The following is a 27,610-nucleotide window of genomic DNA, read 5'->3' on the forward strand; positions in this document are numbered from 1 at the left end:
AGACGACTAGTTGTCTTCCCGGTTTCTCATAATACATAAGGACTGCCAAGAAAATAGTAAGATTTAAGAACTGCAGAAGGTGTATTTCTCCAGAATGGAGAGTTACTTGTGGAACTCATTGCCACAGCCTACGCTGATGCCCCAACAGAGCACATCTCTACAAAAAGCTATCAGATGACTTCCAGGATTAAAAATCTGTCACGAAATTAAAAACAAAGACACATTTATGGCCCTCAAAGTCACATACTGCCAGAAACTAGGAGAGGATACCAGAGCAGTATCATCACACGCTGTCCCTGTTTTAACATCAGACACCTCCACAGCTGCTAAAACAAATTCCTGTCTGACTCAGCCCAGCCATCCTTTCATTCCAAGAGAACATTAATTTGGGGGGGTGGGGAGGGTGGCAGGGTGGAAATACCTTCTTACAAACATAAACAATTTTACCTTTTCTTGCATATATATCAGTTCAGGGTACTGTTCAAGACATCTGATATCCATGATTAAAATTACAAAGGTCACTTAAAAACACTTCACTTGCAACACGGTAACACACACCATATCCCACAACAGGTAGGACTAAGAGGAGACCCTGCAGTGCTGTGCAGAGAAACAATCTCCCTGCTCAGACCCATCTACAGAGACGTGTCAAAAAACACCCTCGAGAGCCGCATCCCATTGCACCCCACATTTTCTGACTACTCAGCAGACTCAGGAAAGATGCAAGCAATGCAGAATAAGCCCTGAACATACATCAAAGATGCAGTATTGATAGATCATTTCAAGAGCTTGCAGGCAGGCAGTCGATGAGCACTTACACTGCAGACAAAGCTCGTCCTCGTCGCTCCCAGGAAGTTATTTGATAACTGCTGTTAAAATGGAGACAGCTCCTGAAGGAAGCACTTCAGCTGCAAGCGATAGCACTCGCAAGACGAGGGAACCTTACCCACTGCCCACACCGATCCCAGACTGGAATTTGCAGTCCCACAGCACACAAAGGATTAGAGCCATTTCTGCTATTGCCTGCGGGAAGCTGGGGGTGCAGGGAAGGCATGCAGGCAACCAGGGTTAGGAGGCAAGTGAGATTCAGCTGGGGGCTAGCTCAGGGCTGAGGAACCAGGTACCAGCCACCCCACTGCTGGCAGGCGGTACACCAAGGTGGGAAGCCTACTGAGAGACAGCCACCACCGAGAGTTGCTGGGTCAAAGAAGGGATCTCCTGGGAGGTCAGACTGGTTGGGGCCACTCAAACTTTTCAGCTTTTCCACATCATTACAGAAAACAAAAGCCTCTGGGGTAGGTATTTTTATATATATAATAGGATCTTTCTTATTCTGTCCGTCAAGCCAGCCTTCAAGCTGCCCACGGCTAGTCAGGTAACCAAAAATAGCCATCAGACTAGGCAGGCCAAGTCTCTCGTCACTCGCCCGACTCAGTGCTACACACACGCTGCCACCCTCATCTGCAGGGCAGCAGGTGCACAGGCATGTACAAAACACAGCTTTTGCCCCATTTCAGTTACTTGTATGTTTTAAATACATGTGAAACTTGGGATTTAAACCCAAGTAACCGGTCTCCAGACTTCTTCCTTCCTTACTCAAACCAAAACGAGTTATCATGTAATTTCCCAGTTCAGAGTTTAATAACGATATCCCCAGTGTTAGGGTTCACGCATTGCTCAGAGCACAATTCACCCAACTGAAAACAGTCTGCATTTCTGGGCATTTAGGTAATATATGCTTTTATCTTGGGAACTTCTGTACTGGGATGAATTTGACCAGCAGTAATTGGATTTAGATAAGCAACACTGAGGTTCTTTCATTCTTGTGAATGAATATATAAATAGCATAACTGGGTTTATTTTGTTTAAAGCAGAGACTATGAGGAAAACCACGGATTTGGGGAGGAAAAAGCAGCCCACATTATGAAGGCCTGAAGTACAGAAGAAACTTCTGCTAGGTTTCTCGGAAAGATGTTATTCTTATAATACACTGTCACATGAACTTAAAGACATCCAAATACACAAAAAAGGGAAATCCACTCAGAAAAAAAAAAAAATAATCTGATTTGCATGATCATTTCTGGGCATTTCATCTATCGTATGGCATTTTCAATGCCTGTATTTTTTCTCAAAATTATACCACCTTACTATTCTATCCATTAACAAATATTAAGTTGCTTTGTTGTTCTCTGTTTTTTTTAATTTTAAAAAGGAAAAATTAAGACTAAACTCTTTTAATCACAGAAAAATACAACAACAAAATTCATGCCATTCACAGCACCTTTTATTTTCACAGACCAGCGCACAGATGGGGAACAAACAGGAGGAGGTAGTTACAGGGATTAACAAGACCGTACTTCAGTTTAACATTTGGCTACCCTGTCTTCCACCCTTTCTTCAGTCTGGCTGTCAAGTTTACAGAAACAATTTCTTCAGTAAATGTAATACAAGTTAGTACAGCAATTTAGAATAACAACTTGTCCAGGAGTTTCAAAACATCACAGGAAAAGGAGGGAGGCCTCTCTTAAATTGTTTGGTTGTACATCTAAAATGACCCTGGACTTTCAGAAGGGCTCCTAAGTTACTGAGTTATTAGTACTGAATCGTGTACGGTGGTGTTCAGCAATTTATAAATTCAGACCATGTATTTCTGTTCCTAACAATGCAGTTTGGAGCTCAGTTTTAAGCAGACTGTAATATATATTGCAGCATCTAGGAGAACTGAATTTTCAAGAGAACGCAAGCTGGTGAACCACTGAAAGAATGCATGCATATTCAGTATTACCTTTTGGTACAGACATTTACTACTAAGGGTGTAATGATTTGACTCATACATGGGCCTACTATTCACCATCACCCCACACCCACTGAAAATACATGTTTTTCAGAAGTATCAGAGAAAAAAGCTACAAAACCATAAAATACCTATATGCACATGTCTATGAAGACTATTATCACTTTAGACAAATAAAACCCAAGATCATACCATTCTCTTGAATGCTATGATCCAACACGTCAGCTGCTCCATGTTAGGAAGAAAGAACCTAAAAGGCACTTTCAATGTATGGATCACGGCATTTACTTTCCATTTACAGACTACACTCAGAAATCCTGCTTTTCAGAAGTTGCAAGCACCATTTCAGCTCAAATCACAGGGCCCTAATACAGCCCTGGAACAGCTGTGTTGGGTCCTTTGCTGCTCTTTTATTGAAGAATATGGAAAACTTTGTAGCGTTAGTGTTTACTTTTTGTAAAATTTCAACAACCTAGGGCAGAGAATACTGTAAATAAACCTCTTAAAATGTGTGTAGAAACACCTACAACAACAAAAGATATCACTGTTAAAACACTAGCTTTCCTTTCCAGTGTCCCTAAAATCTACTGCTGCTGAAGAACAGGAATGCATCTCGCCTTCATCTTCACTAAAATGATAGGGGTGTCTCACATTCAAGTTAGAAATGTATTTACAAGACAACACAGAGATTTACTGAGAAAGACTGTCATATTTCCTATTCAAATTAATCTGCACTGATATACTTAAACACTATACATACATTCACCTCTGGAAAACCATGGAAGTGTCCAGGCTCTGGAGAGTATCGTAACTGTTTTCAGTACATGGGAAATAAAGCCAGGTAAAATGGAAGTTGAAGTAAATGAAATTTAAACAGATACTAAATTTCTCGAAATAGAAAGAACTTACACTTCTTACAGGCCTGAAAGTTCATCACTTCAGTCGTTCAAAGGTAACTTTTCCTGTAGCCTTGTTCCTTTCCTTGCCAAAATAAAAAAATAAGATTTTTTTTTTTTCTGGTCTGCCTGTAAATGAAATTAACTGGCTTGATCCAACACTTTTAGAAATCAAAGGCTGTTTTTTCATTGCCTTCAGTAGGTACAAGCTCAAATCCTATTCACAGTGCTTATAATAAGACTACAGATTTGTCACACTCTTGATACCCAAGACAGAATAAAATGCCACTTACTAAAGTGGTACTTCCCATAAAAGCCTGACATTTTACAGTGTTTTTCCCCAGTTTGTTCCAAGTAAGGCATTTGGCTCTTAGCTGAAGTATTTATTCTAAATGCTGTTTATTCTGAATTAGTGCTATGTATTATATTCATATTATATCTGTATGTTTGAATATTGAAGCTATTTAAGACTATTTAAAACATGATTACATTATTGTATATCATATTTAGAATAAAATTCTGACATTTGTATTTTTGCTTTGATAGAAAGCTATGTTTTTCCCTCACAGTTCTGCCATGACAAATAACCAGTGTTAATAATTAATTAGCAAAATATTCTACAGTTGCTAAATTAAGTATGGAAAATGAAATTCATGCACAAATTAATAACTATGATTTCATGCAGAACACTTCAGTCCTTCTTCTGGGCCATCATTAAATCTTCAACTACTAATTATTCCATATTTACAAGAACTTCAGATGTCTTAAAAAAATCAAATGCAACTTTTGTTTGCTGACACTTAGCAGTGCTGCTAAATTTTCTGTATAATGATAGGATGCATTATTGGGAAGACAGCTCAGGGATCTGAAACCCTTCATGGAACAAGATGTGGTTTAATGCTGCCTGTCACAAATGACAATGCCAGGCATATCCAAATTTTCAAAGAACGTTGGGTGTGTGGGGAGGGGGAGGGGTGGGGGTGTTAAAAAATACCCAAAATCTATCTTTTCCACCATAAAGATGTTCCTCATCAGCACTGGAAGAAAAAAATAAGCAGATCTTCAAACTTGAACAATCTCCTCTAGCCATAAATTCAATTATTTCAAATATTATGGAAATACCACAAACACACACACACAGGCCCACAACGTATCATTCCTGTGCGTAGAATTTATTTACTTTGTATGTTCTTGCATGCTGTGCTGTCCTGTATCCAATTTCTCATTCACAGTCTTGCTTACTTACGGAGGATTCATTGTTAAATTACAGTTGGTATGAACCAGCATGCCAGCATACCATGATATTAATCTCTAAAGTATTCAATCATTTAACAATAGCCTCATTATTCAAAGGAACTCTGAGCATTCTGCTTGTGCAGATTTTCTGACATTTCACTAAAACAATTTACTCTTAAAAGAACTCAATGACTGCGACATATTGTAAAAAATATATATGTCTCAATCAGATGGTTCCTCTCCAATAATAGACAAGAAAAGAAAAGGAAGTAAAAAAGAAAAGGAATTAAAGGAAAAAGCAAGAACTCCAGCTACCACCAGGGACCTTGAACTCAAACTGATAATTTAAAGCTAAAGCGTTTTATAGAGTTCACACAGAGGCCATTTGAATCAAATGTGTGAGGGAGACTTCTTGAGCTCACAGAGCTCCCATTTCATTATTTACAAATTAGAAAAATCCAGGTAGTCGGGATGTCTCTGGAAACAATGTAGGTTTGAGAGGAACTGTTTCTTAGGATTTTTGCATTGCAAAACATGTATTTCAGGAAGTGCATCAGAAAACTGTGTGGGTTTTTTTCTTCTATATATTTATTTTAATCCTTCCATCTCCAGGGCTGGAATGTCACAGTTGTATTCATTTTCCAAAGGCCAAACTTTGAGAAAAGTGGTGCAGAGAAGCACATTTTTCTCTGCCTGAAATTTTCAAGGAGAAACAACAAAAGCATGGATTTGGATTTTTGTAATTACATGGACAAAAGTTCACCCTGCTTGCCCAGGACTGGGATAGAATATCTCTTGCTTTGAGTTTCTTTGAATTTTATTTAACTCCACCAAGTATATTTTTAAAAGCAAAAGTTTTTTTAGTCCATTTATTTGGGCAAGTCTGTAACATAAAGACAGCCTCAGGAAAGGGTGTGAAAATGGATTCGATAAGCTATTTGTCCACAATATTATTAAATACTCAAGCGCATGTATTTATTCAGGCATGTAAGAAGCCCAGTTGAACTTAAACAGGACGATCCATGTGTCTCAAGGTTAAAGTAAGCGTGTAGGCTCATAAATTAATGTGCTTGTTTGGTGTGGAAATTCCTCCCTACAGCCCTGATACAGTAAACAGACTCACACAGGACCCACAAGTGCATGTTTCCAGACAGCAAGTGCTTTGTTTTCCTCAGTGCAAGGCCTGCAACTACTACAATAACTAGTTTTAAGTGGACAAATCTATTCTCGCTGGTAACTTACTACAACTCTCAGTCGAGGGTCCCAAAGCAGATTATTCTCCAACACCTTTTCCTAAGCGATAGCTTTGTCAACAATAAAAATTCAAACCAGGTGAAGCAGCCCAGCATGCAAAATAGATACATAATTTATGAATCGTGTGCTAATTTTATTACGTTTTCAAAATGCTTTAAAAACCTGCAAGAAAATACAGCGTTAAATGAAGTCACCTGTTACAAAACCCCATTTACAGGTTTAAAAAGATATTTAGTTTAGAGCCCTTGCCTATCATATAAATCATTCTTCATTCTCTATTGTCCAAAGAAAAATGGACGTAAGTGAACATATTAGCCTCATTGGGTCAGGTTGGTAAATATCTTTGGAGAGGAAGAGCTTATTAAAAATTGCACTTTGGATCATGCTCTTGGTTTCAGAAAAGGCAGTGCCCTCCTTCTGGGTCCAATGGGCTGCCCCAATTTACACCAACAGAGCAACTGCCTCATTATTTTCTGTCTTTGAGCACTGAAGTTACACTTTAAGGTAACATCAAGGGGCAGGAAATATGGCATAATTAGCACATCTTGTAGCTTTCTGCTCATCACTTCTGAGCCTAAGACAAAAAAAAACCAAAACACCTCAGCCAACCAAAAACTCCTCACTCAGGCTTTGTACCAGCTGCTCTCACTGGACACCTTGGCCCTGAGTTTCCTGCAGAAGACAAGACTGGCAATTGCTGTGTTCTGCTGTGATTCAGCCTGCACCCAGAAACTGCCAAAACAGACTAGGAAGAGGTTAGTCAAGCCATGGATTCACTAAATAAAGACACTGTTTATATACTTAGTGTCTTCTGTCCTTAAAAGGACACTTGGTTGGTCCTACCAGGCAGAAAACCCTGGATGGAGAGCTATAAAAAAAAAGTATATGCTATGTAGCCCATCCTTTCTGAAATATACATGGGCAGATCTGGAGGAAGGAGCAAGAATTTAAATATTTTATGTTTCTGCTCAGGAGTTTTACCCCAGAACAAAAGCCTCACTGAGAAAGAAAGCCCATCTTGAAATCTGACAAGTAGCACTGGATTTGTAAGCAAATTAGCTTCAGTTGCTTGGGAGCCCTCAAGAAAAGACTTCTCTATGTTACTGGCTTCAGGTGCCTTCAAATAAACTAATTAAATCAGATACAAGTCCTCAAACCAGACAAAAGATACAAATGGGAAAACTGAGACCTTATTCTGAGTATTTGGCATACTCTGAGAAACCAAACTGTGATTCACTGGGATAAATCCACAATTCCTCCTGTAACTGGCCAAGTAGTACAGTACTGACAACTCCTACTGCTCTCTAACACACCAAAAAAGTTATGAAATTAACTTCTGTTATTAAAACATAACTAAGAAATAAATGCATTTGACATATCCTTTTATTTTGATTATCTTTTTCAAGCCTTTGTGCTAGAGGTTGTATTTTAATGCCTTTCTTTACAGCCATGAAGGAGACACACAAATTTAAAGCTGAGATTCCTGTCTTATCACATGCCCCAGGATCTAAGGGTTTAAGAAACAAACATTATGAACCTCACAATAAACTTTTGAGGGTTGGCAATGCCAAGAGCAACATCTATATCAGATATTAGTGAACATACTCAGGTAGGGAAAAAACACTGCTTGGCAGTTGAATGTTTTGGGTCCCAGAAAACAACCTTGTGAAGAAAAGGGAAAAAAAGGAAAAAAAAACAATGAACAAATCCATGCTGTGTTCTATTCCCCGCTTTATAAAACAAGCTGGATTTAAAGATTTATGAAAACCCCAGTGCTGACATCCCTCACTTTACTACTGCTATCACACATATAAACGACAAGTAGATCCTATAAGGATAAATTATATTCCAGCAGCCAAAATATAATCTGCCAAATGTACGGGATTTAAAAATTAATAACACAAAATTTACAATGATCACCTCTAGCGGCAAGCTGACTGCTTTTTGAACATCCCTTCAGAAGCAGTGAAAGCACAAAACCTATGTAAAAATGGAGTCAAAGACACATTCTACAAGAACAGCCCTATAGTCTGCAAATACTTACAACCACGAACAACTGAATTCACACTCTGGACAGTCCTGAATGCACCCAACGGCCAACTCTCATAAATCAAGCACGTGCAATATCAGGCCATGTATTTACGCATTCCTGAAACATCTTATTCACCAACAGCATTTGCACCCTTTCCTCCCACTTACTCAGACCATGGGAGTTTGCAACGCTTTCCCTTTCTGCTGTTCAAGAAAGGAAGTTCACAAAAGACCGACATCTTGAAAAAGAAGCCAAAGCAAAAGGAAAGGTCCGCTCCATTTCCCATATGCCTCTGCCCTTTGCTTTCTTTGGGCTTGCTCCAAAGACCACTGAGATCAAGAGAAAGACCTATGGATTTGCCCTGTTCTGCAATTTCTGAGCGCCACTAAATGTTACTCTACATGCAGCATTCCATTTTGTAAGACAATTTCCTAAGTTCAGACTTCAGTTTCTTTTTGATTCCCACATTCTCAGGACAACAGCTCCTTTGTTCAAGCTTCCATGTTTATGGGAATGTTATCTTATCACTGGGTTTAGCCTTTAATATTGAGCAGTCAGGAAAGAATCATCCTTTTGTTTGAGATGTAAAAATTTATGTCTGCTTACGTTTTTAAGATACATAAACATACAAACGTACTTAAAAAGTCTAAGTAAATTTACTCTTGTTAGAGCTTTAGCTGAATGATGATATTTAACACCAGTTACGGTTTAGTTCCTTTATCTCCCCTGTGAAAAAGTTTTTTCAAGATCTGTTATACGAGTCAAATGACAGCATCCTAAGGGGAAACGAGCTTTCCCCAGCCTGTCTGCAAGGGAGCAGCAAGGTTTAAGCAGCAGGAAATCCATAGAAGAGGGGGAAGCAAACTATTACAGTGCCACAGTGAAGTCTGTGATTCAGAGAAGAGACACAAACATGTAGGGGTGGAGAACGGCAGAAGAAAGTCACTCTACTCGGTATTCCCTACTACACCTGCACATGGTCAGGAATACGAGGACCCATCCAAACCACAGCCATGCTGTTTCTGTAGGAGGGCATGGAGCTACCTCAGCTAGCTTTAACCTAGTCCCAGGTTTCACTGCATGGCTTTCAAACTCAGAAACATCCACAATACAGATGCTCCTTCAGGAATTAAATCCACAGTACTGATCCAGTTTTGCATGTTTGTTCTCCAGCTAAAAGAAAAACACGCTTTAAAAAAGAATCACCGTTTGTCTAAACCCCAGGCAGACTTCTCTCCAGCCTCCCCATGTCCTTCATCCGAGAGCTTCTCCCCAAGGTCACTGTCTCTCCCACCTCTAAGATTAACATGTTCAAGATCTGCTGAATTTTGACAGTGCTGGGGGAGAGGGAATCTACCTTGAACGGAAAGCTTTTTGAGTCTCTCCTCACTTTCAAAACCTTTGTATTTTTTAATCCCTGCTCTGCCAATTTTGTCTCCCCTTCCCTCCCTCCCCTTCAGTGGAAATTTTCTACTCTTTACAGTAGCTCAGCTCTCTGCAGAAAATTGATTTCCCCTAGGATACAGCCATCCCACTCTTCCACGCATGGTCATTAATGGCCATCCTGTTCACCACAGAGACAGACACGGTGGTACTCCTCCCCAGCTCCTTAACATGGAAAGCACACAAGGGAAACATCAGAACAATCTCATACCAAAACTGGTATGGCTTAACCATACCAAAAGTTCATCATCTCCAGAAAATACCACACAAAATCTCCCAACAAGCTACTATGAGAATAAAATAATTCATGCTGGTTTCTGTCACTCTTCCACTATACAACACTTCCCCCCCCACCCACCCCCCCCAAGTAACGACCATCGACCATCGTGTAGTTCCCTCTCTCCCAGAGTCACGTTCAAACGAACTCTTAAAGCCAGATGTGACTTGAGCTCACATCAGTTTTACTTGGGCACAGGTACAGGGTATCCAAGAGCAGAATGCATTTCAGCACAGCCTGAAGATGTGAGAAAATACCTGGGTGCTGCACTTTTTGCTGTTTTAGCTGCTTTGCAAGCACTGCACCTGCTGGCTCACCATCTCTGGGAGATCTGCAGTCTCACGTTTTATTGCAGTGAAGTCCCATCCTTGGAGCGACTGACAACTCTCCCCTTAGCTCCTGGTGGCTCTGATGCTAATGGGTGAACTGAAATGACTGTCCTTACAAAACACCTCACATCTTCAATATAAACATCTTGTTTATACAAGTGTTTGTAACAGTGGACAGACTGAAATTTGACTCCCTGACTCCTCCTTGACTATGGGGTCCTTGCAAGAACTTCCCCTCGTCCCTGCTGGTATAGGGAGGTACAACGGAGGACTGGAAGCCACAAGGAAGAAGATGGAGTATTTAACACTTTTTATTCCATTTCCAATGAAGGATTTTTTTATGATGAAGTTAATATTGCTTACTGAGTTGCATTACTAGTTTCACCCGGCACAAAAATGAGGTAAAATATGAATAAGGCCTGAAGACTGGTATAGAGCTTTCATTGTGGTTTTGGTTTTTTGGGGGTTTTTTAAGTGTAATTCAGCTTAGTTCCAGTGAATTTACCTCAGATAAATAGGAGCAGTGTCTTTAAATCAGGAGGTAAATTAAAACCAAACCAAAATCTTTTTAGTGACTGTTGGACAGAAAAAAATGAACCCTAAAAATTAGTTGTGAAATTGGGAGAGTGGCTTTGTTACTGAACTGCGACTTGGTCTAAAAAAAGTCAACACAGCTAATGCCTCATGCAGCACTTCAGAAATGCTGGGGTGGGTAAACCACCCAAGCCAAGAAATTCATATTTAAAGCTCACATTGTCCAGCTACGCTCTGCAAATTGTGCCAGGATTTCTTTACATAATTCTCACTAATGCTGGCTGATGTTAGCTGAGGAAATCCTCTACAGACAAACAGGACAATCCACCCCACTGTAGGTTCCATAAAATCACACGCTCTATGGAAATTTCCAAATACCTCGGCACAATATGGGTGAGTTAAGGATAAAGTTTCAAGCCTGAACTCCATAATTTCCTGTCTTTTGCTAGTCTACACAGCTCTTTAATGTTATGTTAATATCATTTTTGTGGGTGTGATTGAATTACCCACCACTCTTCATGCCAGCATTAGTGGATTTCTGTGTAATAGGAGAGCATGCTTTACTGCACATACTGTTACTAAATACCATTAAGCAGACCAGCTGCAGACCTCCTGATAGCAGGACTGGAGGGCTACCTCGTTAGGAAGCGACGAGCACTTTACCGTTGGCACAGTGCCTGAATCCCATGAGCCCTCAGCATATCGAACTTGCCTCGACATCCACACCAGACGGCCTGCCACAGCAGGTCCCCTGGCCAAACCCAGCACCCAGCCCTGGGAATCTGCTGAGAGTGCTGAGATCCGTCTCGCGGGCTCAACACCCCGAGCCCTACGCAGTGCCGCCGTGACTTGGCAGTCTGAACAGACAGAGATGTATTTACCTGGTGACATTTTGACCCAGGTGCAATGGAAGGCTGCTAAATTCTCCACTGAGAGCGTGCCTCACACACTGGTGACAGCTACTAACTAGGGGCGCAGTGCTTTAAAAATCCCTTTCAGAAGTCTTTGCAGAGAGATTAAAATGCCATGTGTACATGAGCTGTAACAATTCTAGGGCAGTCTCTGAAGAGAAATTTAACACAGGCTTTCTCATCAATACCCTTGCACTGCTAACCAGCACCTACTAAGCAAACGATGAGCCTGACTACTGTGCAGAAATACCCCCCTTTAACGGAGGATTGCATTAGGGAAGAAAACCAGGGGTGCAAGGGGAATGGAAAAAAGAATGAGGGAGGACAAGGTATTTGGGTCTTTTCCACTTAGTTGGCTTCAGTACATGTCAAACTGTACTGACAGACATCATCACTCAAGGAGTTGCAACATATTCTAGTCACTCTTCTTGCCACTCTGAACCACCTCTTCCCCACCACAAAACACCTCATGTTGGCTGGTCAAGCCGTAGTTACCCAGCACCAGTGGGAGATGCAGCTGCTAGCGCTCACCTACCAGCAGTACCATGGGAACAGCATGGCAGGGGCACAGCAGGGACAAGTGATGTGGTCTTGTGATTAAAAGAAATTCTTGTTTCTCTATATCTAAGTGTACTAAGAACCAACAAACAAATGCAGGAACCTAACAAGAACTAACAATGGCAAAACCATGTTAAAAAAAAAGCCAGGTTTTTCTTACCGATCACTGAAAATAGAGATAAAATAACTAGAAGTCCTAAAAGTGCTTATAGTATTTAATAGCTGTATCATGATAGCCCGTCTCCCACATCTGTAAGACCTGCCATCAATCACATCTTTAGTCCAGTTCTTAATGTTAGGCAAAAATCAAAATCATGGCATGAGTATACGGCCTTGCTTTGACTTAAACCCCACCAATGACTTGGTCATATTCCATTTCGTTCCACCACTGCCACCAGTTTGCCTTTTCATTTAGAAGCAATTTCTTTGAGTCCATTTTATTCTGAGAGTCAAGAGATTGCGCTGTATGAATCCTTCAGCTCCTTGAACTGGCTGTATGTTTGTATATGTGATAAGAATTCATTTATTATGCAGTTCGTAAGGCACTTCATAAACTTTATATTGAAATATTTGTGCTAAATTATTGTACAGTAATTAAAAAAACTTCGTGGCCATACTCTGTTTTATTGACAATCCAAAATTTGATGTTGATTTAAGTGAAGTAGAGGGGACAAGAAACGTTATAGATAAGTAGGGAAATCAAGTTCTACAAAGCCAAGTTAGGTCTGGCTTAGATCCAAATCCTTTAGTTTTTTTTTAAAAAAAAACAAACTCCAGGAGTGCTGCAGTTTTCTTGTTCTATGGGTTTTTGTTACTCAAAGCTGAGGACTGACAGACACCTGATTTACAATTAAAGGTAATCAAAACCTCAAAGGTTGAGAGATGAGCTGCTGCTCCTGAGATAATGCCAGGTCCAGTGTACTGTGCTCTCCACAGAGCGCACACACCCCTGCTAGGACGGCAGCATTTAAGCATCATTTCTCCTCCTTAGGAACACAGATGGTCCAGTGACACATTTAATCCACTTAATGACACATACAAACAGATACGGCTACATAAGCTATACATAACAAAAAACCTCCATAAAAAGGAAATTATTTCTAACCTCAAATAATCAGTTTTAAAAACATTTAAATGATCCCTGAAGTCCTTGATGAAATTATCCAAAGGCTGAAGAAAACTGTCTTAGAGACTTAAACAGCTCCCTCTATTTTGATTATTTAAGAAAAGTCTGAAAAGTGACTTGATTATAGTGCATAAGTACATTTGGGAGGAGGATGGAGAGAGAGGAAGAGTCTGAAAGGTCCTTCATCTGATTTCCCCAAGAACCAACAGGTAAAATTCAACACCAGAAAGTTGATTTGGAAGTGGCTCAGGAACAGCAGTGCATCTACTGCTGCTTTCATATCCTCAGATCTGGAGTGGGTGCTTTTCTGGAACATATTCTTCAGATCAAAATAAATTGATATATTCAGTCCAGGAGAAAATAAGGGAAGTTTAAGGACCTGAATCAACTAGAAAATAATGGTAGACCATCCCTTGGTCTCTTCTGGATCTTAAATTCCATGAATCTGTGAATTATTCTATCCATTTTAATTACTAGTTCCCTACTATAAAGAAGCTAAAAAGTTAATGTTCTTCTTGAATCAGTGAATTACAGAAAATAATTGAAGATTCATAATTGGATTGTAACCCCAGGAGTATATGGAAATGCTGAACTGGGAAGCCGCAAGTAAGGAAAGCATGTCTGTTTCTTTTTTTATGTGATCGCCAGGCAGTAATAGCCATAAATGCTGCACTTATTACCTGTATTACACCGAAAGAATAACATGGCTGTGATCCTGCAATAACTGCTATTTGAACAGACTGCTGTGCTTCCATGAAGCTTATATGAGGCTGGCTGGCTGTTGGCAGAGAGCTTATTTTGAACAGAACCTATATTTCCACGTTGCTGTTACCTTCATTATTTTATTTGGGGTTACCCCCAGAATTGTAGCTAGGTACTTTCCAAGAGAATCAGAATCCAGAGGTCTCCACTTTCTCTAGAGCTCACAATGGAGACACAGGAAATACATGCCCAAAGAAAGAAAAAAACTTTACAGATCTGTCAGATCAACGTCTTTTAAAAATCAGGCTGAAAACATTCCATCTTTCCTGTCTCTGTTTTATAGACGTAAAACCTCTGACATAGTTGCAAAAATTCTAAGAAATCCCTTCTCTAGCAAACATCTTTTAAGAAAATGAAAGACTTTTCAGTTTTTAACACAAAGCTAGCAGCTTGTCACACCAGTAATTCCAGGAAGTTACCAAATATTTAGAATGAAGGACATTGCATGCTGCATAGCACAGAGCTCTTGTCGATGCTTGTTTGGAACTGTATGGGAAAGTCTAGCAGCTGAACACAATGACATTTTTGTTTTCCTGCTGATAATATTAAATAACTTTGCTACCGAACTTGGCCTGCCACTTCCCCTTGCATAGAAATTACAAAGATGCGCTATGCCGTTTGCTGGAAGCAGTGCCCAGGTTATTCCTGTTTTGGGGGCATTTATTAACCATAGCTGGTATTGTTTCCTTCCAGCAAAGCTTTAGAACAAAGTATTTCTCAAACAGATCAGAACATCCGTTTCATACCTTGTAGAGAAAGGTTACAGAAACATTCCTGCTACACAAAATGTCAGAACATGAACAGCATGTCTCCATCCTCTCCCAAAAGTCAGGGACTCCTAAGGAGTATCAACCACATCCCAGTCAGAAAACTTCCTACTTCCTTCTCCACTCTCTGCAATGTAATACAGCCATCGGATCTGCTCTCACACTGCTGCCATCAATTCTCAAAGGACAACAGATCAGAAAGACCCACTGGACTTGACACTCCGGAATTTAGGAGAACAAATACCAAAAATACAGACAAATCTAAAACACATGGATGAGCTTCAAAACAGAAGAACCAAACATAACCAGAACTTCCATTGTCGCTGTTCCCACTAAAGAAAAACACACTTGAAAGGCCGCAGTGAAGGAACCTTTGTCAAACCACCAGTGCATCCATCAGCCTCCTCACTGGAAAGCAGAAACTGAGCATCAGAGTTCTATAGAACACCTTGAGGGGCTGAAAAACCCAGACTGTCAAGAGACCCATGGTCATGAAGGCCCTTCCACAGAGCAACACCCATACTGAAAAACCAGACATTTCCCTGACAGACATGCACATTGCAGAGCCTCTCTGTCCTTTTGACAGTTTTTGGCTGTGAGCATTTTCAGACTAAAATGCTTGTATCAGTAAGGGGACGATAGCCTCATGGACGGGTGGTGATGCCATGGTTGACTGGCTGCACACAAAATATGCTGCAGAAGTGGAGAAAGAAAGAGGGCAAGGCAAGACTGGAAACACGCACATCTCAGACAAGTCAGAAGCAGCTCATGAAGTGTGTTTGCTCTTTCTATCTCAACACCCCGCCTGCACAGTACGCAAAACAAGTGGCTGTTATGGTCATGCCGTTCACACCGCTACACGTAAGACTCAGTATTTCTGTTATGAGCTCTCTGTTTTGTTGTGTTACACCCCCACCCCCCCGTCCCCAGGACTTTAATTAAAATTCATCAGAAGAAATGTTTTCAGCAGCAATGTCTGTGAACGCTGCCTCCTCCCCTATCTTCCATTAAATCAGGTTCATCCAACTTGAAAGGAGATGAGAAACTCTCACTGACACTCTGTCACACTCCAGTGAAAAGACGGGCACATTCAAAACAGAAGAGTGCAGGTGCTCATTTATTACTTTACACAGATTATTTTTCTGCCTTTCTTCCTGACAATGGGAACGTTCACATCCCAGATGGAGCTCTCTGTAGTGCTGTGGGCATTTGCTGACCTAGAGTTTTGTTTTCTCTGATGAAAGAGGCCAGGTAAGAAGAGGGTTGGTTCACTGCCTACTGGGGCAACTTTAATGTTTGTTTTTAACAACGGAAGACATTTGGAGATTATTTTAATGGGGAAGAAATATACAAATAATTTTTTAATATGATAAAAATACAAAATTACATCAGGCAAAGGAGAAAAAAATTGTGCACATCCATGCCCATATTTACACACTGCAAAGATGTATTGTTTATGTAACTGAGTGCAAAACTGCAAATCAACTGATTTCAGAAACAAAGATGTCTTTCAGATGAAATATAAGTTCACCACCTTGTATCATTTTGGACCCAGAGAACAACCCCACAATATTTCTAACAACATTAATAAGCACGATCACTATGAAGATGTCTTCAATGCAAGAATTAACAAATTGTGCCCACAGCATTAGGTTCCTCTGCTTTTATGTCTATTTTATACATCCTTAAAGTTCACCATTTGGTTCCTGATCAAAGGCTTTTTGACTTAAAAGTATTAACATGAAATTAATTTATTTTGCCTTTCCCACTCCTCTTAATAAATTTTTAGGAAAAGTCTGTGATACAAAGACCTTCAGGAGAATACAGATCTCTCCAAGCTAACCCATAAGTGTGTTCTTCTCAGGTCTGAACACCCATGTTAAGAAATGGAAGACAAAAACTCATTGTTCCCTCATTGCTTTGAATTAGCATATTTAGTACAGCAGGATACTTTTGCTGTGCTTGACTCAACAGTAAACCCTTCTTGGGACTTTGCTGTCCCAATTTTACTTGGAATAACAAAGATCTGGGAATTTTTGGAGGTTTTCTTTCCTCTCAAGTGTGGACGTTTCTTTGGTTCCCACCGAGACTGATGACTTCAGCAGATTTCAGTCATTCACAGTTCTCATATTGCCAGGATACACTGAACCAAAACATCAACCACAGTTTAAGCAGGAACTACTCTATATGATACCACATGGTTCCTATATGTGCTAATCCCACTGAATGAGCAATCTCACCTTCATACCCTTTCAGTCTCTGCTATATCGCAGAGCAACAGTGTCAGCTGATATTAATTACAGGAGAGACATTACATGGTTATGTTTGAATTGGAGCCACAGTGTACCTTGCTTTAGCATACACAAGATTACAGAACACAATAAATTCCTTTAAGTCACCAAAGATTACTTCTTTAAAATATAGGGGCAGACATAGGTTAACATTCTACCACTACGTTAAATCTCAGGTAGTTTAGGCTTTGTCTTCACCAGGGCCAGGATAAGAACACCAGTTTACACTGGGTACAAATTTGGTCTGACTTTGTTGTAGGAAAAAGGTTTAGCTCCAGCATTTCTCTTGGGGTTTTTTCTGGTTTTGACCTCACTATGGGGATTTTATTTTGGTTAATCTTTATTTTATTTAAAGGTCATAGTAATTATTTTTAATTAACATTTTAATGCAGGGGAAAAAAGGAAAGGAAGGGAACTTACTTTTCCCACACCTTCATTTCATCAGTTGTCATATAACACATAAGAAACACATATAACACAAAAGAAAAGGAAAATAAAAATAGCCAGAGATGTCAAACTCTTGCTGCCTTTACATGGCAGAAATGGCCATCACGAACTTGCTGTAAAGCTTGGTCTAATTGAAAATGTTGTACTTGTTGCAGCTATTAACAAGAGACCCTGTCCTGAAAGGCACCTTGAACCCCTCTGAAACCTCAATGAACTCAGCAGTTTTCTGTGGGGGCAAAAGGAATGCACACAGTTCATTTCAAAAATAGTCTAGGATTTAAGTAATGTGTGTATTTTCAATTAATAACCTCAGTTACATTATCCTTGGGGCTAGCCCTTTATTAGAATCCAAACAGTGGCAGCTTGAATATTTATTCAGATGTTCCATGGGACAAAACCAAGGACATTCAGAATCAAATGAGAGACTAAAATCTCACTCATGATGACTTACTAAGACGACAATCAGGATATCTTAAAAAAAAAAACCACAAAACCAACCAAAAATTCCCCCACAAAACCCAAACGAAACAAAACCCACCGTCTCCAAAAACCCAAAGCAAACCGAAAAACTTGAGTAAGCTGCCCAAAATATGGATCTAGAAGTTATTCAGAGAAAGCAACATTCATGACAATCATGATTCAGCAGGGATTTCCCATACCTGGAAAATCATTTGTCTGGGAGATTCTGTCTCGTCTTCCTCACAAGTCAGCTTGAGCAGCATACAGACTTGCTGCTCTTTAGGTCTAGATATTTCTACTGTCATTGTTTTAATAAAGTTCTGTAGTTTTGCCCTGGACCACAAAGAAGTCAAAACTTGAAGGGTAATAACTAACCCAAATAAGAACAAAGCAGACGGAAAGAGGTTTCTGAAGGTGTGGTAGAGATAGAAGGGGAGGGGATCAATTCAGGACAAATACGTAAGTAACTTTAAACCATCAGACTGAATCAAGATGGAAAGGGATTATCTTTTGAATACATGCCAATGTCTTAATTGTGCAATGCATAAGGCTGGTTTTTAGTCAAATGTTGGGGGTTTCAAGCCAACTTTTCAAAAACTGCGGGAGGTGGGGTGGCTACATTATCTCTCTTTTTCCAAATTCCCTTTTTCTCTTCTCCAAAACTTATTTCATCTTTTTACAAATTTTGGGCCTAAGTCTTCTTCAGTGCAAAGATGCAAAAAAAAAAAAAAAAAAAAAAAACAAAACCAAAAAAAAAACCACAAAGACCAAAATCTCGAGAGACAGAATGAGTTTTTGAAATGAAAAATGTTGCAAAGTAATAAAGCTCAAATGTTTAATTTGTGCATGAGATTTCCTTCAATCTATCTCCACTGGGATGTAGTTAGTAAGAGTAGGATGTGTCCGGTATGTCAACAGGGGACTAAGCCATCTGTATGTTTTTAAGAGAATTTTGAAGTTCTTCTGGATGAAAAATAATACCGTGCATGAAAATTAGAGTGACAGATTATGAATATTTCAGACATAATCACTTATTTTTTGCTTGTACAGTGACACACCGTGCACATTTTTCTCTCTGTAATCTGTAATCTTAAGGTTGATTATCTTTCCTTTTGATGAAAAGCATATTTTGACTGGGAAGATACATGTATAATGATGTGTACCACCAGCAGAGACTGTACCTCAGAGAAATAAATGCTAATGGTATGATATTTACTATTATTTTCATGAAATATTAAAAAAATCAAAAATTTAAACTAGTCAGTTCTGATGATCAATATGATCATAGATGGGTATAATGCCCCTTTTTTAAAACCTCAAGAAACGTTAAGAGGCACCAAGGTCCCTTTTTTGAAGTTCCTTTACTCAGTGTTTATATAAATCTAGATGATGCATACATAAAAGAGCAACAGATTCTTGCTTGCTAAACATTCCTATTTGCAATTTTTCGATGCAACCTTTGACAGTCATTGTATAAAGTCCCAAAAGACACAGTGCAACCCAACAGCTCCCTGCTGCAAAAGAGAATTTGATGTAACTTTGCTGGACACATGTTAAACAATACTGTGGATCAGACCCACACAAAAAGAAAATCTTTCAGTAGCAATTTTTTTTTTATTATTATTATTTACTCAGATACTGTATAGCCTATGATGACTTGTTTTCCTTTAGTTATATGAACAGTTTGACAGATTACTGTGACAAGGTTACTTTTAAATTGATAAAAGGTTTGATAGTGTTGGAACATTTGTCAGAAATGTCTGACATCACGTGTAATGGACTCTGCACTTCAAGTATCAATGGTACTCCAGTCTGCTGCTTTCTGTTTACTGTGCGATATACACCACCCAAAGATACACAACACAAATACAGAAAAGCAGGCAGGATTCACCGAAACAGTCCCATACATTATAAAACAATTCTGATTAAAGCGTTTCTCTTCCATAGCCTACCTGGCAAAACACAGTTAAATAAAAAATGTTACATGACAATTAGAGGGCGGCCTCCTTGCTGGGATAAACCTGGAAATGGCGTGGGCTATGACAAATGTACATTACCATAAGCATTTCCAGTGTTCCCTGTTCTCCTAAGAGAGAAATACTGTGTTTTTAGAACATTATTCCTCAGACCTGCCAAATACCAGACATTACAAGTGACAGTTGTACTACCGGCAGCCTTGTCACATGCTAGAGCAGAGGAAATGGGTTCAGAAGGGCTCGTTTTAGGCACTGGCAGCTAGCCTACGGGAACCAGTGTCTTGGGCATAAGCTAACTGTGGTGAATACCCCCTTTAAACACAGCTTTCCAAAAATCTTGTACTGCAAAACAATAATATAGTTTACGGATTGAAATTCAGGTTTTCACCTTACACCTTGTAGCGAATTACGCTAATGTTTCTATGCAGGAAGTTTTAGAGCCAGCACCTTCTGCTGTTTTGTGAATACTTGTTCACATGAAAACTTTAACGTGTGGTGAGACCCCAGCCATGTAAGCTAAGAGAGAGCTCTACAGAAGACCACCATTTCTGAGGAGCCAAATGTATGTCTTGCTCACACAGCAGCAGACTGCTGCCATGCGTACTTCACTTTGTAGGGGTAGGAGGGAGAGAAATAAGGGATTCAGACCTTTATCCACCTCGACTAACCATCTGCAAAGGTAAAGAAAATGTCTTGCAATATATTACTTAAAAAAAATCTATGTGCTGCCACGACAAATTCTTCTATTTTCAGATGTTTAACTTTCCCTATATAGCCTTTCCCTTTTGCTTTGATAAATATTTTTAATATTCTGAAAAAAGGCAGTACAACTATCTGGATTCTCCTCACTTCCATTCAGCCAAGGGACAGAAAATCAGCAAAATGAATGTCAGCATTTTTCTTAAAGACCATCTGTTCACACAGGAACTCCGTGATAGCAAGACAAAGCCCTCTAATCATAGACTAGATTAGGTTTACTGGAACACATGAAAAATTTTGCCACAGTGCCGAAAGGAAGCTCTCAGATACTCATACAGACGAGGAGTAGGGACATGCTCTCTGAACTTCATGATTCAGGTAGCACTGCTCACACCACAGCCTCACACTACGACTGCAGCACTAAGCACCAAAGCCGTGTGGCTCCTCTAGGAATAGTTAGTTCGTTCCTGATCAGCTGAAAGCATTTGTCTGAACTTGGAAAGGGTCAGACTGCAAGACTTGTAGTAAAATAGCTTTTTGAACGTCAGCAGACTACAGTCAATGTATACCGACTGAGGATCTGGCCCTTGAACTGGGATTATCTGTAACTGTCACAAGCGGGAAGTGTCAATGAATGTAGTTTGTACACATGTCAGACAGGTACACTCACAATTCAGCTTGCATGAAATATGAAAAATCACCAGCATGCTACACCCCTGCAAACAGTAAGCCAGTTCTACCAGTAGCAGCTTTAATAGGAGAAAGTCACAGGGAAGAGTTTCAAGCTCGCATAATGTTGCTGAAGTTTGGGTATCAGCTCAGCAAGACAGCTAGTTACAGTCCTGTCCACGCAAGGCATACTTAGGGAAGTCTTTCAGCATTTTTGGTCAAAATCAGGAAAGGCAGAATGACATTAAATTGTAACATCCCATGAAATAGTTACTCCTGTTGCAAGTTTCAAAACAACAGCCATATGGATTCAAGTTAGTAGCTCAGCCCCAGACTGTTCCTTACTTTACCAAACTTCATTTATTGATCCCTATTTGAAAGGCTGAATTGTGATTAAAAAAGTATCAAAGACATTGTCTTTTGATACGGACTATTCTGTGACAAAAACACTGCATTTTGCATTATAACAAGGGTGGATTTTTATTTTTCTAATCTCCCCATGTTCTTATTTCAACACACAAATGCATTATCCTGAATTCCACCCAAGTGGCTCTGGTTGGAATCTCAAACTGGATTATTACCCTCCCACATGTCATCAATAATAAAGACTTTAGAAATCAGGTTCTCCTTTCTACTCCTGTTAGCCCACTACATTCAGTCGAATGAGGAGGGGTAAGGGTGTAATATTTTAGGAACATTTGATGGTACATGAGGAGCAAATGGCTCCTTTCTGCTGCCTCTCCAGTTTCAATGGGAATAAACCAAGATAAAACTGCTATCAGTACAATCTGCAAACACATCTCTCAAGATAAACACAGGGAGGTAGAACCTGCTACTTTCTACATCAACGTTTTCAGTGGACTGCAGTTAATTAGATGGCTACGAGGCCACCTTCAGTGGGTTTCATACTTCTCAAACTCGGAGCCCAGCAATGTGTGACAGTGATCAAAAGATGTGATAAATGACTGAGGTGGGACCACCCGTGTTTTGTTGTGCACCTCATGATTCACAGATCACTAACTATAAAATCTGTCATTAGGGAGGTCTTCTTGCCATGCAAATTCTGCTTTTAATGTAAGAAAGAAACCAGATTAAAATAAACAGAAGTCAAGGTAAAGGCCCTCACCTCTCTATCCCACAAAACTCATTACCATAAGGTTTTCAACAGGCATTAATTAGCTGTTCAAACTAAAGGAATAACTGTTAACCTTCAAGTGTAGGAGGCTTCCGATTTCTTTTTGTGGATGCACATACATGTAACTAAAAGGCCAGCTTTGACATTTCCCTACCCAAAGACACCGAGCATTTCAAGTGCACTTACGGCTGGCACAGCTTGATAAGGTCCTGGTCAGTGGTGCCGGGTGGAAGGCCTCGAATGTACAGGTTGGTTTTACTCAACTGCTCTCCGCTGCTGTTGTTGCTGCTGTTGTTGCTGCTGTTTGTGCTGGGGCTGGGAGGAGCCATGGGGTGGGGAGCTGGTGCATAGGACTGCTGGAAACAAAACAAAACAAAATGGCTGTTACTGGAAAAACAAAAGCATGGCAAGCTCATGCGCTGTACCCAGGTAACTGCAGTGCCACGCACCGAGCGCGTGCTTGTCCTGCCCTCCCTGCCCGCCCCTACAGCACGTGCACCCACCCTGAGCCAGCAATGCCTTTCAAAACACAAAACAGGGCTGAGGTTTTGGGTTTAGCCATGGCTATGAAGTGCTTTATTTTGCTTTATTCTTTTAATCTGGAATTAAAGTAGCTATATTATGAGCCTATTTTACCTAGACCACAAAATAAAGCTCTTAAATGACAGATACTCAGGAGTAACTGGTATTAAAGAAAGAAGTTAAACACAATCTGCTTTAAGAATACTCTTAAGACACAAAGAAGAGTATCTAGCCAAAGCACACAGAAGCTGATGCCAGAAGCCTAGTTAGTCTTTTCTAAACATGAGGAGCACCCAGTACACACACAGTCAGGTGGCAGAGTTGGCTAACCTGAAAGGGCAGAAAAAAACTCCAAAGCAGCCTGCAAAGACCCTGTCATTACAGATGTCTTCCACAATAGAGAAACAGTTTGGAAAAGACGATCAGGCTAAGACCTCCTGCTCTCAAAACCTTACCCGCCTCTGAACAACCACAAACCACACAAAGCAACTGAGAAATACAACTTTAAAAAGGGAGGTATTCTCACAGGGAAAACAATGCTCTCCCCGAACATCCTGGTAAATACATGCTATGAAAGAAGCCACACGCATACTATAAAAGTTCCCTAAGCACCCCCTGATCTGGGGCAAAACCAAGGAATTTGAGCTGCTGCAACCTGCCCTGGCTCTCTGACCATCAGTGTATTTACTCGCAGCACAGAGTGCTTGTTAGGAGAACAACGGGGTGGTTGGAAAGAGGAGGCCGTGTCACCACTGCGACCCATGCAGAAAAGCTGAGATCTAGGAGAGAAGCTGGGATAGCTGGGGGATGCTGCAGGCTGAGGCTCCAGCTGGACAGCCAGGGGAACTGAAGTCAGAGTTCCAGGAACATAACCTCCTGCTTGGAGGGGGGAAATCCCATTTCCACAAGCTGATTAGCGTGCTCTGCTAGCAGTATGGGTGGTTACAACAGCAGGTAAATGTTGGGCCAATGCTAAGTTAACCATGATGTGCTAATGGACTAATAAAAGCAAAACATCTGCAATTTTCATTATAGTAGCAATGACACTTTAGTGACTTCTAATATGCTCCTTCTGCATTTAGGCCTTGAACAGAGAAAATATTTAAGCCTGTGCATAATTCTGATCACACTAATCAACTGCCTCTTTAATTTCAGTGGCCCTACTTTAGTGCTTGTAATTATGCACACGCAAAATCACGACCCTTGATAGATGGATATTTTTAAATTGGTAGCTCTAAACTCTTTCAAACAAGTCCCTTTCCTTAGAAGAACAACAAAAAAAAAAAGTTGGAGAACATAAGGGGAGTGTCAGTGACAGGTGAATCTCAAAGGTTTTGATGAATACATAAAGCTCCATACTTCCAGCAATGCCTTGTGCTGCCTTCTCTTTCCTTCCCAGTTTCTCCCATTTAAACCAGGAGAGTGGGAACACACCATCAAGTGTCAGAGCATCAGAATTCCTCTGCAATCTAGCCTGTTGTAATGTGACTCAAGTAGGCCCCATTAAAAGGAAAAAACAGTTTAACAGACAGTGCAATCACCATGCTAGCAAGTAATGACATTCACTCTCATCTACAGTAACGGAAAGGGCAATGAGCTTCCTTCCACAAATATCTCCATAGACGCTTTTGCTTACAATCAAAAGCACTTAATGCACACGGATCATATTTCTCTGCACACACATTTTATCACTGGGTAATCCCCACCCACCCGAGCTTCAATGTCATTCCCAGAAACAGCTGAGGAAGCAGCAGTCCCAAGTACCAGCACAGGGAACCGCCTCGACAGTGCCCCAGTGCTGTGGGCAGTGCTGGGAACCAGCTCCACACCAACAGCCACGGCCTGGCTGGGTAAGGATGCAACAGTAACCTCCAACAAAAACACCGGCACACGCATCTTACAACATTCTGGCTGCAAATGTATTTAAATCTGGGCACTCCAGAGCCACGGTACAGATAGATGTGACTATGTATAGCATATATTTGGCTCTAGTATACCAAGAGCTTAGAAAACACTCCATGGTCATCTTGCACATTGGTAAGGTAAAATTAAATATATATTTTAAAAAAGGTCAAGGTAACATTCTTACTTCTCCAAGTTTACTATGCACACTGAATGCACGTAAATAATGTAAAGCAAGGACAGAATTTTCTGTAAACCAATAAAATGCTAGGTATTTAAATTATTGTTATTATTATGTATGTCTTAGCAGGGGATAATGAGCAAATAGCCTATTCTCACACCAACCTAATAAGCAAGAAAAAAAAAAAAAAAACCAAGTGAAAGTATACCTTTGAAATACAAAGAGCAATTTTCATTCTATTATAAGATCTTTATCCTCACACAGAGGAAAGCACTGGGGGCCTAATTCTAATTTAAGCTTAAGACATCTTATCCCTCTCAGCCAGCTGAAAGGGGACCTAGAAGTGAACATGAATTACACTTACGCTGATTTTAAGGCCACAGCTATATATAAAAAAAAATCTTCCATATACCCAGAGAATTAGGCCACAGGATAGGTGGTCTCTCAAGCAAGAGCTGCTCAGACAATAGGCACAGACGGATGCCCAGGTTCACAGCAGCACCCTGGGAGATATTTTAAGGGTGGCCAGAGAGGCAGCTGCGCCCCACTTCGGAGAATGCTGACCTTCTCAGACCAGCAAGCACCGCTATACTCCAAACCCTCTTCACTAATAAGTCTCAGCCACTGCAGCCCACTGTAGTCTCCACGCATATCCAATACCCCAGAATACCGTCTGCAGAAAGATTACAGAGCTGCCTGCACTAGGCTGATGACATCTTCTGGCTGGTTGCCACACCAAAAGCTTCAGGTCAGAAGAAAGCTTTGAATTCTTGTTTTCTGAGCCAATGAGTGTATGACTGATGGCAGAAGCCTGCACTTTGCCTCCAAATGAGTAAAGGGCCTGGTTCGTTAATCTCCACGTAATACCTGGAGCGAAAGAAATGAATGGCAACCTGATGATGCTCCCAGATATGGACTACTTGCTACAGGATCCCAGACGATGCCAAAGGGGCACATGGCCTGGGGAACCACCTGCGTACCTAGCAGCAGGGAATTTGTGCCTTGTTCGGATGTCAGCCCCCTCTGTGGCTGGAGGCAAAGCGCTTAACTTCTCTGCCATAAGAGCCATGAGCAGCAGCGCTTTCCAGGCTGGCTCAAAACACCCTGACACCAGCTGTAGAAATCTGGGAGAGACGTTTCACCAACACAGCCGAGCACACGACCTGCAGCACTAGGAAAAAAGTATCAGACAAAATCTACATGTTTTACTTCAAAAGTGAGCTGGAATTCAGAGCTGGTTTTGCCACTAATTTTTCAAATAACCAATGCCACCAACTCATTTTTCAATTCTCATGCTTCATTATTCAATGGGGAGTGTGGGGGGAATGAACTAGTTTGTAGATCATTCCAAGCAGCTTATTAATTTACCAAGGCTGGCTAATAGGATTTGTTTTCATCTTTGAAAAATGAATGAAATTTCTCCTTTTTCATTATTTAAAAGTGAGAAATTAATGTGCTTAATTCTTATCCAGTCTCAGGAACGCACTCTTGTGCTTAAAACCGACCATTGACCTCTCTCTGAAACAGTGTCCCACACAAGTGCACACAGCTAAGCATGAATAATGAGATACCTTGGTTTTCTTACTAAATAACCCAGAAATGCTGAACCAGAAGCCTCTTGGTTACTAAATGAACACCGCTCCTCCTTCCAGCATCCAGCCTCCTTACACAAGAATGGTATTTATCTTGCCATGGCTACCACAGTACTCTTATGTAGTTTTTCACTTGCTGCAAGTTCAGTCTAAAGCATTTTTCTTCCAAAGCAAAACACTACTTAAAAAGACAAATTTCAAATATTTTTCACATGCAATTCCTTTTGGATGGGAATCACAGGCCCCAGATGCCAAGTTGTAGAGTCTGCTTTATTAGCAGCAGCTGGCTCCTTGGCAGGCTTCTGAGGCAGTCGGGCTTGTGGTTTTGGAGTGGCCTCAGAGCCTAGGATGCAGCTGGACAGCTATGCTAATGGACTAGCCAATTTGTTTGTATTCACCTTTGGCTATCCCAAATTTGTACTCTCTTATCCACTTGAAAGTAAGATCTTGGAAAGATTCCCCTTTAACACTGATATGTTGACTTCTGCTATTGGAGTGCATTTTTTTTTTTACATAAAATGAGTACAACACACAGTCCTGCATTAAAACATGCGTTATTTAAGCAATTGTGAACACACACTATCCATTTCGCTCTGAACGGAGTGTTTTCCAGCTGCTAGATTCATCTCACTTAGAGCCCAATTGCTACACAATTCCCTGAGCTCCTGATTGAGAGAATAAAATAAGGCAAAGTAAATACAAATAAATTCTGCAAATATCAGTTTACAGCTCACACTAGCAAAACACTGTTCTCTTTACACCCTGCTGTACAAAGGAGTAATTTTTGAGAGCTGGAGGGTTCTTACTGGCCAATTATA

At 40.4% G+C, this 27,610-nt stretch overlaps 1 protein-coding gene across 9 annotated transcripts in view; it reads right to left on the reverse strand.

Moving 5' to 3' along the window:
* RBMS3 (RNA binding motif single stranded interacting protein 3) overlaps window positions 1-27,610 on the reverse strand; it is a 718,180-nt gene that overhangs the window by 330,805 nt on the left and 359,765 nt on the right. For 8 of the 9 annotated variants that reach the window (XM_037383217.1, XM_037383218.1, XM_037383216.1 and 5 more), the window contains one exon: window positions 22,782-22,951. In XM_037383217.1, the coding sequence (XP_037239114.1) occupies window positions 22,782-22,951 (170 nt within the window). The remainder of the gene's footprint in view (window positions 1-22,781; window positions 22,952-27,610) is intronic. The other variant, XM_037383223.1, reaches the window with a different exon arrangement.

This window comes from Falco rusticolus, chromosome 4 (genome assembly GCF_015220075.1).
Source record: "Falco rusticolus isolate bFalRus1 chromosome 4, bFalRus1.pri, whole genome shotgun sequence".
Taxonomy (NCBI): domain Eukaryota; kingdom Metazoa; phylum Chordata; class Aves; order Falconiformes; family Falconidae; genus Falco; species Falco rusticolus.